Genomic DNA, 15,892 nt, shown 5'->3' on the forward strand with positions numbered 1-15,892 from the left:
GAAGCGGTTTTGACAAATAAAAGAGGTCAAATAGATTTGACAATTACCTCTTCTTGTGAGGAAAGAGTCTGGAAGCCGTTCACATCAGGGAATAAAGTTAAAATAATGTCCCATAATTGTACGTCATATTTTTTTTAACGTGATATGTTGCAGCAAATTGCTGTCTAATTCTTGTTCACACCATTTAAAGCCCTCACAGCCTCTCACACTTTCACCAGGTGTTTCACACCTCTTCGTACTACTCGCGCGCCGGCAGCGGAGGCTCGCGCTACGGCTCCAAACGCGAGTCCAGTTTTACTCGGCAATATTTGGCTTAGAAATTCTACTAAGGTATAAGAAGCTTTTGAACAAGACAACCAAGTACTGTTTGTTGGTCTCGTCGCCAAGAGGTCAAGTACAATAAGAGGATTTAAGATTTGGCTGAAAGAAACACTTTCGCAAAAAACCTTTCGCAAAATGACACAGCAAAATGTTGATTCAAAAGAAAAAAATATGGGATTATTACTAAATGCTTTGGGAGTCCAATAATGATATTCGGGACACACGGCTCACTTACTTGGTATTTCATCTCCATGACAACTGAGCAGCTCGGTCTGCTGAGGAAGGCCATGACATGCGGCTGAAAGCTTCGGGTACCTTTTTTATCTTTTTGTTTGACCTAGTTGGGTTTACATATTTCCTTAATAGCCGTTGGACTTGCTGTGTCTATAAATAAATGTGTATATCCAATATGCGTCAATATTATTAATATCATATTTGTATATAACTATATTAAGTATTACATTATTTTTTATTTCAGGGGATCTTAATGTTTTGTAATGACTAGTTTCTTGTCATAAAAGAAAATGCAGTGTCAATAACACACAAACATGCAACAAATATGATTCAATACATTTATTTGTCACAGAAAATAAAAAGATTAAACCAATGCTATTCAAATTTCATTGAAGACTCTTATTTAAATACTGCACAAACATGTTGCAAATGTGTCCGGTGTTCTCTGTTGGGTGCATCTTGGTGTAGCTGATGAACTGGCGGCGTAATTTCCTCAGCTCTGCCATGTTGATGCTCCTGGTGAGCTCAATGTTAAACGTCAGGTTAAGGAGATTAAGAACAAGAAGAAGACACACAAGAAGCTATAACTATCTTACAAAAAGTTTCTGAATGTCACTTCTCAACCTTTAAGGAGAACAAAGTAATGAACGGTGTGACGTCGTATCAAATGACGCACCTGTCATTAAAGATTGACCTGAGCAGAACCTGATGTATGTCCGAGTTGGCCTCTGCCTGGACCGACACGCTCAAAAAGGAGAAAATCAAAGAGTTTGCTTCTGTGAAGGTCTGACACAGTGCCAATGCCAATAAAAAGCCACCAATCTATGTAATTTGGTTTCTACGTATCTCACAGTATGTTATTACAGGCGAGACATTTAACATTGATTAGCTGCTGTGCCTTTCATTTAAAGTTTTTTGATGGCCATGCACATTCATCCACCTTCAAACACGTCATTTGATGTTGAGTACTTGTCTCCTAGGCACAGATTTACAGAGGTAATATATATTTCACTCATTAGCTGTGAAAGGTCACTGCTATCTGGACTTGTGACATCCCACATAAAACCGGACTACCTGTGAAATGATTCTTCAAAAGGGTTTTTTTTAAATTAAAATGTGGACATGAAAATGTGTAAAAAGGATATCTTTTCTGTAGCTCCTGGTACTGGAATGAGATCCCCGGGAACACTTGTCTTCTGCGAGTTAAAAATTGCCTGAAAATTAAAAAAATACTTTCATCAAATAAGCACATGACATATAGAAAGTCAGGTTTTACCGACAAATACCGCTCCCCAGGTGCTTTGGTTTGTAAGGAGTTTGAAATCTGCTCACTAATAATTTAATTGGACAGATAGTTAAAAATAAGAAAAGTACTTGTTCTTCTCATTCATAATTCAATTTACAGGGATTTGTTTTTTATTTGTTAAAAGATGTATAGCAAATCAAGGGCACAGACCAGGTGATTTCTTATTGCCTACTAGAACATAGCAGACACAACCCAACACATAAAGAGGTAGACACATAATTACAGCAGCAAAGGTATTTGCATTACAGGATACAAAACCGTGATACAAATAATGAAGGAAACTTGTTTACCGAGGGAAGACACACTGGTGATTGCAACGCACTAGACCCAAAGACTTCTTACCACGGGTCGTAGAAATCATTACATTCTCCACTTACTGAGATAATAAGACACTGGAACATGTCTGCTGATCATATCATTACATTTACATTACATTACATGTCATTTAGCTGACACTTTTATCCAAGGCGACTTACAATAAGTGCATTAAACCATGAGTCCAAACTCAGAACAACAAGAATCAAGCAAGTACAATTTCTTCAATAGCGTTAAACTACAGAATACTATCCGTAAGAGACATTTAAGTGCTACTAAAGTGCTAAACAACAAAGTGCTATCGGTAAGGGACATTTAAGTGCTACTAGAGTGCTACTACGGCTCTACCCTCCCTATTCAAGGTATAGTCGAAAAAGATGTGTTTTTAGTTTGCGACGGAAGATGTAGAGACTTTCTGCTGTCCTGATGTCAATGGGGAGCTCGTTCCACCAATGAGGAGCCAGGACAGCAAACATATCGACAGAAAGACCTCTAATGCACTTCACTGCTTTTCTCCTTGTGAGCAAAGAACAATTAGACACACTGGTACGTCCTGCCGACGCATTAGGGAGATTCTGATGTCAATCGCTGACATTTGGATACCATCACTAGTTCCCATAATAGAAGTGACAATGATTTCGCCAGTTGTGTCACTTTGGGGAAAAAAGCAAACATATATGCAACACATAGTTACATTAATAGAAGCGATATTTCAGGCATGGATGTAATTCAGAGTCACATGTTCCATACCCTCCAATCTTATATGTCTACGACATTTCGCACAACAGGAGATAAAGATTTAATTCTCTCATTAAGGCTGCATAAAACCACACCAAGGCCTACATTACTTTCAGATGTTTAACTCCCTCCACTTTAGGTTTGCACGGTGTACCGATACTAAAAAGGTACCGCGGTAGCAGTACGTTCAAAACAATACGGTTTTGCATATTTTTAGTATCGATACTTTATTAAAATAGCGCGCGATCAGAGCGCACTCACTGCTGCGCATCTTTAATGCTGCCCGTTGACTGCAAGGGGGCGGGGCTGCGCAGCGCTCACGCACTAACAGGCAGCCCGCTCTCACTCAGTGATCACTGGGGAGACAACATGGCGTCACGTGCAGGCGCTTTTTGCGACTTTTTGTATAAAAAAAAAGATGCGGAAAGCGCACTGACATACAGACAGTGAAGGAAGGCCCACTGACACACAGAGACCCGTCTGCAAAACGTGTTTTAAAGCCACTCAGACCAAGGAGCAACACGTCAAACATTAAAGCACCTTTCAGACAGACACCCCGCACTTTTCAAAGAGTTCAAAGAACGACAGGTTATCAAATGTGATTATAAACATGGTGCACACCTTAAGCTCACCCACATACAGCCTAACACGAGTAGCCTTTGACGATCAGTCTATATGATTATGAGGTCACAATGCACACACATGTACTAAATGAAACACAATTGATGCAAAATGGCTACATGCTGGTGGATCTTCAGCGAAGTCTTTTTTATTTTAGTTAAGGAAAAATAATTATTCCATGAATTAAGATAAAATATGAACTCTACAATTGCTCATACTTATGGAAGGAACTATGTAGTCATCTGGTCAGATACGGACAAAAGGCCTACATAGCCGTGTATAATCAATGCTGTGATGGCACCATGTAGTTTTCATTAATATCTTGCTGTAGGCTAATACTAATATTAATGCCATTTGTTAAGTGTTGAAAAAGTTGGGACTGACAAATAACCACAAATTCCAAAAGAATATATGACGACGTACCATTAACACATCTTGCGTGATCTTGTCCAACTCGTACAAGAAGTTTGAAGATGACAGCGGTTGCTGCAGAGAAAAAGAATATTACCATCAGATAATCAAAAAGTCAGAAAGAGTAAACTTCAACATCTACTGAATATTGTATAGTTGTAAAAACAAAAGAAAACTACAACAGCATGTGTCTCTTACACTCTGTGTGGACTTGTTAGGCGGGGGTGCTTTTCTTTTGAAAAGTGCATCAGAAATATCTTCATACGGAAGTGAGTCATCTTTCAGGATGGTGAAGAGGGGACTGTCCCACCGGTTTCTGGAGTCTGGAGCTTCAAATCTCAGCACTAATGCATCAAAGCTACAAAATAAAAAAAAGATACAAAAACTACATGTTTGACAATGACAGGCATATAAGTATTTTATACCATTTCCAAAGATAAACACAAATCCTGTATTTGCAGCAGGGATGGGCGATAGGGTGAAAATCTTCTCTCACAATTAAAGGTACTTTCATTATCATAATAATTGCCGGCACTAATGTGTGGAGGCTTCTCACGCACATGTCCTGGGTGTACTGCTCAGCAGCATCTCTGCTGGTATTCCACGTTGAGCTCACTTCATCTGATGTCAAACAGTATACCTTCATCAAAAAGAAGAATATGATTTTGACTTGTGGGATTAGTGTTTTTTGGGTAATAGTTGTATAAATATTCAGATTCATCAGTTATTTCTACAGCATACTTACCAGGCAGTGTGGTGTCTGTGCATGTTTGATGAGACAGAAAAGCTCATAGCGGTAGCCTGAAAGGTATTTCAACTTTAAAAAGGTAAAAGCAAGAATAAATAACAATATTTGAATACATAATATAGCACACTGTTGTTAGCAATAATTACCTTTTATGTAATTTAATGAATCAAAAATGACAACGTCATCCTTGTTGAGTTTCCTAAACAACAAATAAATGGAGGTTAAAAGCGATGCAACAGCAGAACATCACTGATGAATCTGATCCGAGAACAGATCTGAAAAACCCACCTCTCTACTTCTGCTTTCAGAGATGCTCGAACATTTTTTTCCTTTTGGGAATCTGAAACATATCCAACCAGGTTTAAATTACAGCAGGAGAATACAATAGTCAAAGGTTACTTTGTAATAATCCAGTCTTCTTTGTGACTGTTCATTTTAATTTAATATATCTTGTTATATTTAAGCTTGTTGTTATTTTTCTATTCTCTTGGCCATTGAAGGACTTTTAAATTGCATTAACCTGTCCTTTAATAACATAAGGTTTATTTTGCACTTTTCCATGTCTGTTGTCTGATGTGGCTCGCTTTGAATTGTCTTGTCGCTCAAAAGGTTCACGATCAATAGAACTTAATTTAATAGTAACACCCAAATATGATGTGTAAGGAAGAGCCTCTATCCCCGGGGACAGTGATGACGTTTGCACACCAAACTTCACCAAACTTCCATTGAATGCTCAAACCCAGGAGCGTGAAACGCTGTGGTGGAATGACTAGCTAAATGTGAGCGGGTTTGTGTGTCGCTCACATGTCAGAGGACTTCACAAAATGAGTGACAGGCAAAACGTAATGCGTCATAAGCCACCGACGCCACCTGAAGACATGGCGGTAGCTCACGTTAGCCGACACTTGCCTGCGTAAACTGTGTTTCTCTCAACGCCCAGCGCTCCGTCTCCTACAACGTGAACCTTTCTGTCGGTGTTGCGTTCAAAGCACACCTTCAGCTCTTCCGCCCTTCGTGTTTTACCACTCGAGGGGTAGCCGCACATAACTATGAGAGGCATAACTCCGGAGACAGCTAACGTTAGATAGGCGAGTCTATGATGCGACGAACAGCATGTCGGCACTGCAGCTAACCCGGATGTGATTCGTGTTAACACTTTAAGGACGACCAGCAGGAGGCGCCAGCGAGCGGACGGAATTTAGCTGATATAACTGATTTAGCCATATGAGTAAGATATGTGAACATATGTCGGTTAACGGGTGTTAAACACACCTTTTTCATTACATTCATTGCAATTTTTAAAATACAATTAAAGACATAAAGGTAAACATCATGGCTGACAAAATGTTTGGATTTCTGTACTAGTTTATTAACAGTTGGTACTAATACATTAGGTTAGACAAATAACTAGACCCAAGAACAAAACAGTGCCGATTGGCATCACAATGTAACATATCACATTTAAAAACGTCACCATATTCATATTAGAGCTTTATAATAAAAATGACTTTAAAACTCTCCTCTTCATCAGTGGGTCTTCATATTTTTAGTGTTGGTTGAAATGTTCCTCAAGCAGAGCCCCTCCTCCTCTAAATGGATGGAAAAAAATTATCATCTGTGCAGTTAATTATTTGATATAATCATTATAATAACATTATAATATCATCATCTTACATGTTCAATGCTTGTTTCTGTTGTGTTTGTTTGGCCCTTTTTAACATCTGGATGAGCAGCGCCTGCAGGTCTTCCACTCGGTACAGAGGACCAACAGCTCTGGCAGTGGGGACATTTACATCTTCAAAGGCAGACTTCATTAAGGAACTATCCACAACACTTTTCTTTCCCATGAAATGCCCTTAAAACAAAAACATCAAAATAAATAATATGGACCATATATAGTTTAAAACGGCACAATGCCATGCAATAATTAGCCATAATAGTGTTATTTCTCTTACCTGTTGCCCAGAGATTCCACTTTGGATTAAGCTTGATCTTTGAAACTTCATTTCTCCGCTCAGTTAAATCAAGAGTCATTGAAGATGTCATGGCAATGTATGAAACCAGAATGAAAGAAGACAGGAATCCTGCTCTGCAGATCTTTGTCAAGGTGCCTTTCATTCCTCAAATGTGTTCTACGCGATTTGGTGCCGGTTAATAAAAATGTCGTTGCTCTTCTGTTACTTTGGGGCCAGACAGTTATACTGAGATAGGATGGGCTTAATATTCTAATGGAATGAAGTCATCCATCTGTGGTTGGTTTCCTATTGGATGCATGATGCACATTAGAGTGCCATGTGTCAATCTGACTTGTTATAATGATTGTAAATGACGTGACCTCCGTTCCAAACCACAAATTATCAAGTCCAAATACCATTTTAACACAAGACAAAACAGCAGATATAATTAAATGCACCAATTTATTTGTAGGTACTTTGACGTAAACATTACAGCAAGGCACATGGGCCACTGCATGCTGAATAGATGTAATGGCTTAAGAAATGCTGTGAATCCAGGGTTCATGGCAACTTATGTACACAGGTTACTTTCCTACACAAGTCCTCGCTTTACACAGTATCAAAAGTACAAATATCTTTCAACAAGCAATACAAAATAACAAGTCGTGAACAAGTCATCCTTTTCAGCCTCTGCAGTTCAACAGCTGCAGCATGGTAAATGAAGGATCTAAGATTACAGAGAAATAAAGAGCTCACATAGCACTTAAATATAAAAGTTCACTTGTCTGTTAAGTCAATATGACCATATAGCCTTAATATCATTCCCAAACAAATTTATAAAATTAAATAATGTGGGATAATATATTTTATAAACTCATTTTTTTTACATTGCACTGAGATTACCTGCAACTCCTCAACTCTTCCTTCTTTTAACAATCACTGCCATTAACCATGGAGGTAGGAACTGTCATGTATTCAAAACAAAACAAGAGGTGCTGCTTCACAAACCAGGACATGCAAACAAGACGTACCCATCATTATGAGCGCTGAGCGAAGCAGTTTCTTTCCTTTATGGAATTAAGAAATGATCTCACTAGTGTTATTATCATCATGTTAACAGGTCCTGAATTGTAAAATACCATCTCAGATATGCCGCCAAACTTCACTTTCACACACGTGCTCTGGATTCTCCAAAACAATGTACCCTGATTTGACATTACATTGACGGTTCACTTGCCCAAAAAATACACTTGTGGCAATTTGAGGTATTTTCAATACTGCTGCACCACACATACAATAATACCTCTCCATGTTTTACCTTCACACTCGTTCAAAAAAAAGAAGAAAAAAGGCCAGATATGGGATAACACATGCACCCACAATTCAAACACGTTCACTTAAAGAATCAAAAGCATTTAAAAATGCGTAAATAGATAAAAGAAAGTGTTTTTCTTATAAGTGAAAGAAAGAAAAGAAAGAACGTCTTGTGTAGCCTAACTTCAGTAGACTTTGCTTAGCAAGACAACGCATTTTACAAATAACTGTTTACCAAGAATACCGAAATACGACTTTAATGAATACCGAACTATAACATGTTTCCTAAGTGGCGACTATAAATCTAGCTTTGTACTGCAAATAATTTGCAACACAGTAATGACATAACAACTGCAACCTGAATCCCATTCAGGTAATATAATGTGTTGCATTAAATACAAAAAACAATTCAAATAAAAGTTGATAACAAACGCAAAAATCCTCCTCTTCGCTGTGACATCAATCAATTATGGACCTAAACACTAACAGAACCATCATGAGTCTCGTGTCAGGGTGGATGGAACATTTGGGGAAAGAAATAAAAATAAAAAAGCTTCAGGTGTAATATGTGTGCAGGGTAAGATGAATATATTACCAACATGCAAAGTTAAATAAAAGCGATAGAAAACTTAATATTAATTTGCCCCCACTGTATGAAAATACTGTTCTTTATTAAATGGTAAGGAAGTGCTTGAATATATTGCACAGCCTATGAAAAACTTGCGAGAAATAAAAAATTGAGAGGCCCAAACACATCTACGCAGAACATCAAGCATCCCTTGTTACTTTCACAAAGCCAACCTGAAGCTATTCAAGCAGCTTCGAAGAGGTCTCACTACCGGAGAGACACTGCTTGTGTTGGAGTGTGTGCGCTCTGTTTTGAATTACAGCCTGAGGTCTTGTCACAGTGCGGACCTGCTGGCTCTCCTGCTTGTGAGGGCTCAGGTTCATTTAGCTCTGGTAACAAGTCATTGACCTCATCAGTATCTGCTGATCTGACTGGCTGATTAACCTGCACCTTCTCCCTCACCTCCGCCCCATCCTCCTCTCCTCTTTTCTTCGCCCCCTCGGTGTCTTTGACTTTGTGCACAATGAAAAGATGTTTGTTGAGAGACAACAAAGATGTAAAACACAAGCCGCAGTGAAGGCACTGAGGAGTGTTTTCCTCCGTTTTATGCTGTGGTATATGCTGCTGGAACTGTGGACTGTCGTCTGTGACAAAACCACATTTTGAACAGCGGAACTGAGTTTTCACACGTTTTGCTGGAGGAGCCTCAAGACTACAAGTGCCGTCCTTTCCCTCCACCTGTGTGTCCACGGCAGGTCTTTCTGATAAAAGATCCTGCAAATCACAGAAGCCACACGCTTTAAAATGACAATAAGTAATATTCCTAACATCTGATTTGTGCCTGCAGTTATTATTTAGTTGTTTGTGTTAAAAAAGTATAAATTACTACCTTGCCGAAAGCCTTTTTTGATTCCTTGATGGCTGTTTTCAGCATTTGGCCAAGATCAGGATTTTTGATTCCATGCATTAAGCTGATGTGGTTCTTCAACATGACACTCGTCGTGAATATTGTCCTGGTGTCCGTGCAATACCTGAAGTGTTAACAAAATGTACATTTGAGTAAATTCCTGGGTAATTTGACAGCAGTGATTTGTTCATTTCCGAACATAAAAATCTTACCAGCATGTGTAAATTTTCTTTTTACCATCATGGTCATTGCGAATATGTCGTCTCAGACTGGTTGTAGAGCTGAAAGACTGCTCGCAATGTCGACATGGATACTTCTTAACTGACTGTTGAAACAAAGAGAGGTAGAAAATAAAAAGGTGTCACATTAAATAACATCTCAAATGTGCAACACCGAGCTAAAAAGGCTAGTTTTAGTATGTATTACCAGGCCATCTAAAATAAAAAATAAAACACTTTGGCAAAAACACTTTAGGCTATAACCCAAAATCCCCACTAGAATCAAGACATTAGCAGCATGTCTTATGCTATAAAGCTTCAGTCCATTAAATCAACACACACTCTGATCTCAGGTCCCTAGAACCATTTCCTCATTTCAACAGCGCAGATCATCGACTGAAAGGGCAGCGGTTGGCCAAAGTGTCTCATATTTACATGATATGTTTTTAAATGAGTATGGGAGAAAAGAGTGGGTAAAGGAAAATAATAGAACGGAAGAGAAAGGAAGTTTACTGTAATGAAACCTTTAAGAAACCAGAAAAAGACACCACTTCTGCCATAATAAGATTTCCAACATTTAAGACGATATCTCGTCTCAAATACCAATATTGTTATAATATCAATATATTGGCAAGCCCTAACCCTGACAAACTGATCTAAATATGCTCATGTTGAAACAGAGAGCTTATTACAACCGTTTGCCATCACAGATACACTTCTATTTGAATCAATGCAGGCATCTATACGGGCTGTGTAATGTCTCGAGTTTCACTCATGCTATGATATACAGTATACACTATCATGTGTATTTTCAAGTCTATTTTCTGTTTTTCAAGCATGTTACTACGTAGATTGTGTTCTGAACTCTGAGCGCTGCCAGAACACAGGTGACCTACACTCCATACTGTGCCTGAACGCATCCTGTGTAGACACAGTTTATGCTACACAGCTAGTGGGATTCCAACAGTCGACATAGATTTCGCTTTACTAGATGACTCAAAGAAAAACATACACGAGGAGATTGGAAAAAAAAAAGGGAGAGGGCAATGTATTGGTGCATGTGACAAATGTTCCTCACTGCGTCTGTATTGACTGATAAGTAGGTTAATAAAAACTTCTAGAGCTCTACCACAAATTAAGAAGGTGCTGTCAGCATTAGGTCTGGATTTCCCCTAAAGTGTGTTAAATGAGAGCACAAACACCTTAATTTGTAGAATGCAAACAGCAGATAAAAATGTATCTGCGGCTTTGATAATAAGATGTTTGCCAACTTGATATTATATCATGACATAATTAACAACATTAATATATGTATTGTATTTAAAATAACTGCAATATAGGAATTCAACAAATATGTATATAATGAACATTTTCAATTTTAAGTTCCAAAAATTAAAGTTGCAGCTTTATAAGCCACACCATTTCCCAATGCTATAATATTCTATTACAAGTGAGTGCAGCAGTTTTTGGTTGAACACATAAACGTTCCAGCATGGAAATTCATGATCTCTCACATTTCCGTGGTTGGTCTTCACGTGAGAAACATAGGAGTCTCGTTCAGGGAACCACTGGAGACACTCCCCACACGTCCAGCCAGTGGGCTTCACACGAGGTCTTCTGTTCTGCTCAGCCTTTTTTCTGGACCCATCTGTGTTTTTAACAGGGCTGTGACTCTTCTGTTGCTGGACAGAATTAGCCTCCTGGTACCGGTCAGGATTGTCTGTTTGTTCACTGGTCGTTTGTTGACTGGTCTTTTCTGTCTCCGCTGTCATGTTTCCTACATGAACAGTCTGTAAAAGAGAAAACACATGGCAATAAACACAAAATAAAGACCTTTTTCTCTCCATAATGCACTATAGGCTTTTTAAAGATCAGGTTAAATGTAACTTTTTGCACAGCTGCAAAATACTAATTTCATGAGAATAATGGAAATTAGTATCCAGTTGCTATTTGTTTTTATTTTGACTTTTTAAAGCAGGTAACCAAATAAACATATGAACTCAATACACAATTAAATCAAACTCACAAATACATACCAAATAGATCACCATTTACTTTAAACTGACAAACATGCAAATGGCTAACCTTGAAGTGCTGCATTAACAGCTGCTTTTGTGGAAAGACCGAGTTACATTCTGGGCACTTAAATACGCACGTAACACGCTTGTTGGCGTCTTGATGGAAATGCTGAAATAGTGACTGCTTTTTCTTGAAAACCATCTTGCATGAACACCTAAAGATTAACCTGCAAAAGAAACAGAAAACACCTCAAATGAACTGTAAAAAGAAGTGTGAAACTTGCACAATTGTCATGAGGTGAGGTCATGAGGTGTTGACTTACAGCGGGGATGTTTTGCTTGCACTGTGTTTATTTTTTAAATGCAGTTCACAGCTTTCAGAGGTCTTGAAGGCAACTGAACAGAGGGAACACTTGTATAAAACGTCACAGTGCTTCTCCTCAATGTGAGCCTTTTGTCCTTGAAGGGTCTTGAAAACCATATCGCAGTGAAGACATCTGGATGAAGAGGTAAAATAATGACACTTTTTTGTAACAGTGTACTGTACGTTTTGAGGCCTGCTTTTTTTTGCTAGCTTACTTACTTGTACCAAGCTTTGCGAGCATAGTGCAGACAGTTTTCCCTGACATGCTTCTGTATGTCTGCAGAACGACTTTGGGCACCACACTCAGGACAGCAGTAAGGGGACTTGTGTGCGTGAATGCGTTGGTGAGCTCTAAAGCTGCACTTGTTGGGTAATAACATTGAGCACACCGTACACATCTGTTATGAGAAACGAGAGGAAAGTGAAAAGAGATTAATGCAAAACATGGAAAACATAAACAATGGTCACAGGGGCCTTTAAAGGAGAAGTCTGGTGATGTTTTATATTGTTCCTACTGTCAACAAATCCCATTAAAAAGATTTAAATATTACCATTTTAAAGATATTTCTTCAGTAGGAATGCACAGGCTTGGGGATGAGTGCCACAGACAGGGCTTACATTGGATTTGTTGATATAAAACAAACATCCTTTAATATTTCAATAAAACATCTACTCACAAGTCCTTCCACGTCGTCAGACGGCCTCTGGTAATGGCATGCAAGTGCTTTGTAGTCAGATAACTGCTTGCTACACTCCAGGCAACGGAGTCGGTGGCGAATGACATTGTCTGGATATAGGGGCAGGACAGGTTGGCTTTTACACAAGGGTGAGTTGTAAGAGACCACATTCACAGCACCCTGAGGTACAAACATGTGTTCCTCTGCTATGGGTTTCATATGGAGCTGTGTGCACTGCATCACCATGCCATTGTTCTTGTGCTCCCTTGCATGTGCCAACAAGGCACATTTGTTGAAGAACACCATTGTCTTTGCACAGTGCGTACATCCTACTTCAATGTGGACACTCCTCCTGCTGTAATGATATGCAAGACTACTTTCCACCCCAAAGGAGTCGCCACACTCATGGCAGCAGTATCCGCGTGGTGGGAGGTTGATATTGCTCTCTGGAGGGGGGTTCAGGTTGGGCACATATGTAGGCACAGGGTTGGCATTGTTCAACAGTCTGTTTAAAGTTCCTGCTGCTGTGTTGGGAAAGGACGTGCGTGGATAAGGGTTGGCTGATTTGACCTGATGCACCAGTGGGACGGTGCTGTAGACTGTAGAGGAGAGTGTCTGTTGGCTTGATTGATGAGAGGTTGATCGTGCAGCTACGGAAGCAGCAACGCTGTGAGGGACCAGGTTTAAGCTAGCTAAGTGCATTGCTTTGGGAAGAAAACTGGTGGTAGTTGTATGACCTGTTGTGGCTGATCCTCTCTTTGGTTTCTGCCCATGATGGGCAGCAGATCGTTTGACAGGACCACTAGTCTTATGGAATACTGCTGCACACTGCGTTATGCCTGACCTCCTGGAGTTAACCTCTGACCTGTTGCGTAACACTTTTGGTGAAGATGTGCTAGCTGGCATACCTTTAGTTTGTACTCCAACAATATTATCAACTGACACACTTTTAGATTGATGAGGAGACATATTACAGTAAGAATCTTCACTAATCATACTCTGTGATGGAGAAGTTTCATATGCAGAGTGAACTTCATCAGTTTCTGAATCAGGCAGTACACTGGTGACTGTACGCTTGATCTGCCCAGTTGTGGTTTTAATAGTTTTAATTCTTACCCTGGGTATTGCAGGGGGTGACCCAGTTGCCACTGCGGGGGATGCTTTGCCACTACTATCACTGCAGATACTTACGGGACTATCAGAGGGTTTCATTAACCGTTTCACAGCTTCAAGTGGACTTCGTGGGGATATAGGCACGTTGGAGCTTGCTTTCACGCAGTCATTCTGAATAGCTGATGACTCGCTGGAAGAGATCTGCTCACAGGGATCTTTTCTAACATTCAAAGCCACCATAGCCTCAAGGCAAGAAGATAATTTAGATGTCTGAGATTTGACAAGTGGATAAATGGGAACATCCAATGTGGTTCCTGAATTGCAGTCGGTCTCATTAAAGCTTTGGTTATCGCTTGGTTGGGGAAGTGCACTGTGTAAACTAGGTGTTTTATCCATTTTATTACTGACACAGTTGCCAGAAGACTCCTCGCTTGTATTCTTCTTATCTCTGCTACTCTCAGTGTTCTTGGGAATATAGTCCTTTGGGCAGTCATCAAACATGCTGAAGTCCAGTTTTTTTTTATTGTCTAGGATAGAAGGTTCCACCAGATCTGAAGCCTGTGGGAAACAGGGTCTGTCTGGTTTTGGATGCATTTCATCTCTACTACACTGAGTTTCTTCAGACTCAGGACTGGAGATGGGACTGAAATCTGAAAGTGTGTGGGAAAATAAAGGTGCTCCATCAGGTTTGTGATGAATAGGTGCCTTTCCAAGAAGCTCTCTTGAATTATCCCCATTCAAAGCAGAGACAAAGGATTTGGAAAAGCAAGTGTTGGTTGCCTCAACAGAGTCAATAGAGGTGTCTTGTCCACTGAATCCGTTTTGCAATGCTGGTTCAAAATCTTCCAACGACTCCTGGCGACTTGTGTTTTTCACAATTACACTTACAGCGGGGACATCTGCTGCTGTGACAGCTTGGTTACTCAGTAAACTGTCATCGAGACATATCCCTGTGTGTTTCAGCTGACTGTCCGTGTCTTCATGACTCCCCTGGATGGGCTCTTTGGCGTCCAACCCAGTGGCATCTGGGATGTCAAAAGCAGCCAGAAGATCATCAAAATCGGGGGTTTTCATGTCACCCATGGCTGCATGTCTCATAAACCTACAGAAACACACAGAGCTTAATATCCTATCATATCCTTCAATTTACACAGTCAGCGTTATAGGGAAGGCTTAATAAAATGTTGTCAGCCGGAGAAACAATTTGCTAACGTTAGCTTTAGCTAGCAAATTAAACGTAACCAGAAGCTTTTGGTCTTCGTCTTTGCAGCTAGCGTTACTATTTCGTACCAACGCATCCATTAACACACACTCATATATACATGAAGTAGACATTTAATGCAGGCAACGAGGCATTACCAAACATCAACTCTTTCATAGGCTGAACTCGCTCCATTAATGTTGTTTAGTTGTTAGCTAACAAGCTAGCCGAGTAGCTACATGCTGTTGCGTAAATAATTTGCCAAGTTAGTAAACCCGCCACTCATCGATACACGAGTGGGCTTACCATTTGATCCGGTTATGTTTACGAGCTCTAGTAAATCAGCTACAACGCTAGTTAACTGTTAGTGTGAGCCAGCTAGGTTTGTCTGTAGCAGGGTTTCATAGCTAGGCTACTAACTAGCTACTAGCTTCCTATTTCTGTCGTGGGTGATTCAAGCCCTCTGCGGAGTCTAACGGAGGAGAGGCGGCTCCTTAAACCGCCTGTTGCCTTGCAAATAAGTTTGCATGCACCCCATAAATGCGATTAATTGTGTCCAGTGACTCAGCTGCTAACATGACACAACACACATTTTGGCACTATGGTGTGTAAATAGTCAGAGCCAGAGGTACGTAGGTAAGTAATGCATTATAACCATAATCAAATATGACACATATGCATGCCTGGCTTTGCTGGAGCCTGCCATGGTAAATATATCAACACGGAGGCCCCATGTAAAATGTATTATGGACCCCTTACTATTTACTACCTTGCAACGTTGCCTGCTGCTTCTTGCCATGCTTTAACGCTTGCTCTCTGTGATAAGTTGATCAAAAATAATAGGCTAAATTATTTATAACCGT

At 39.8% G+C, this 15,892-nt stretch overlaps 2 protein-coding genes across 2 annotated transcripts; both read right to left on the minus strand.

The window, feature by feature from the left end:
• Positions 1 to 879: 879 nt before the first annotated feature.
• Positions 880 to 5,815, minus strand: kti12 (KTI12 chromatin associated homolog). Its single transcript, XM_034535089.1, has 9 exons — positions 5,604 to 5,815; positions 4,983 to 5,034; positions 4,841 to 4,893; positions 4,692 to 4,747; positions 4,507 to 4,586; positions 4,145 to 4,304; positions 3,959 to 4,021; positions 1,701 to 1,769; positions 880 to 1,085 (listed from the first exon to the last, which is right to left on the minus strand). The coding sequence occupies exons 1-9, from the start codon at positions 5,752 to 5,754 to the stop codon at positions 942 to 944; spliced, it is 828 nt and encodes a 275-aa protein (XP_034390980.1). The 5' UTR covers positions 5,755 to 5,815; the 3' UTR covers positions 880 to 941.
• A 1,277-nt stretch (positions 5,816 to 7,092) lies between these two features.
• znf592 (zinc finger protein 592) lies at positions 7,093 to 15,490 on the minus strand. The gene is made up of 9 exons (XM_034535119.1): positions 15,336 to 15,490; positions 12,716 to 14,930; positions 12,258 to 12,436; positions 11,998 to 12,171; positions 11,742 to 11,901; positions 11,171 to 11,446; positions 9,651 to 9,763; positions 9,421 to 9,562; positions 7,093 to 9,305 (listed from the first exon to the last, which is right to left on the minus strand). The coding sequence occupies exons 2-9, from the start codon at positions 14,924 to 14,926 to the stop codon at positions 8,799 to 8,801; spliced, it is 3,762 nt and encodes a 1,253-aa protein (XP_034391010.1). The 5' UTR covers positions 14,927 to 14,930; positions 15,336 to 15,490; the 3' UTR covers positions 7,093 to 8,798.
• Positions 15,491 to 15,892: the final 402 nt, after the last annotated feature.

Source organism: Cyclopterus lumpus, chromosome 6, assembly GCF_009769545.1.
Source record: "Cyclopterus lumpus isolate fCycLum1 chromosome 6, fCycLum1.pri, whole genome shotgun sequence".
NCBI lineage: Eukaryota > Metazoa > Chordata > Actinopteri > Perciformes > Cyclopteridae > Cyclopterus > Cyclopterus lumpus.

Bases quoted from the DNA above. Each gene is read 5' to 3' on its own strand.
- znf592 (XM_034535119.1), bottom strand. From the start codon at position 14,926: ATGAGACATGCAGCCATGGGTGACATGAAAACCCCCGATTTTGATGAT. The intron at 11,902-11,997 runs GTAAGTCAACAC...TTTCTTTTGCAG, and splicing joins GCAAGCAAAACATCCCCGCT to GTTAATCTTTAGGTGTTCAT. The intron at 9,306-9,420 runs GTAGTAATTTAT...TGTGATTTGCAG, and splicing joins CAAAAAAGGCTTTCGGCAAG to GATCTTTTATCAGAAAGACC.
- kti12 (XM_034535089.1), bottom strand. From the start codon at position 5,754: ATGCCTCTCATAGTTATGTGCGGCTACCCCTCGAGTGGTAAAACACGA. The intron at 4,748-4,840 runs GTAATTATTGCT...AATACCTTTCAG, and splicing joins TTCATTAAATTACATAAAAG to GCTACCGCTATGAGCTTTTC. The intron at 4,305-4,506 runs GTGCGTGAGAAG...TTTATTTTGTAG, and splicing joins GAGCAGTACACCCAGGACAT to CTTTGATGCATTAGTGCTGA.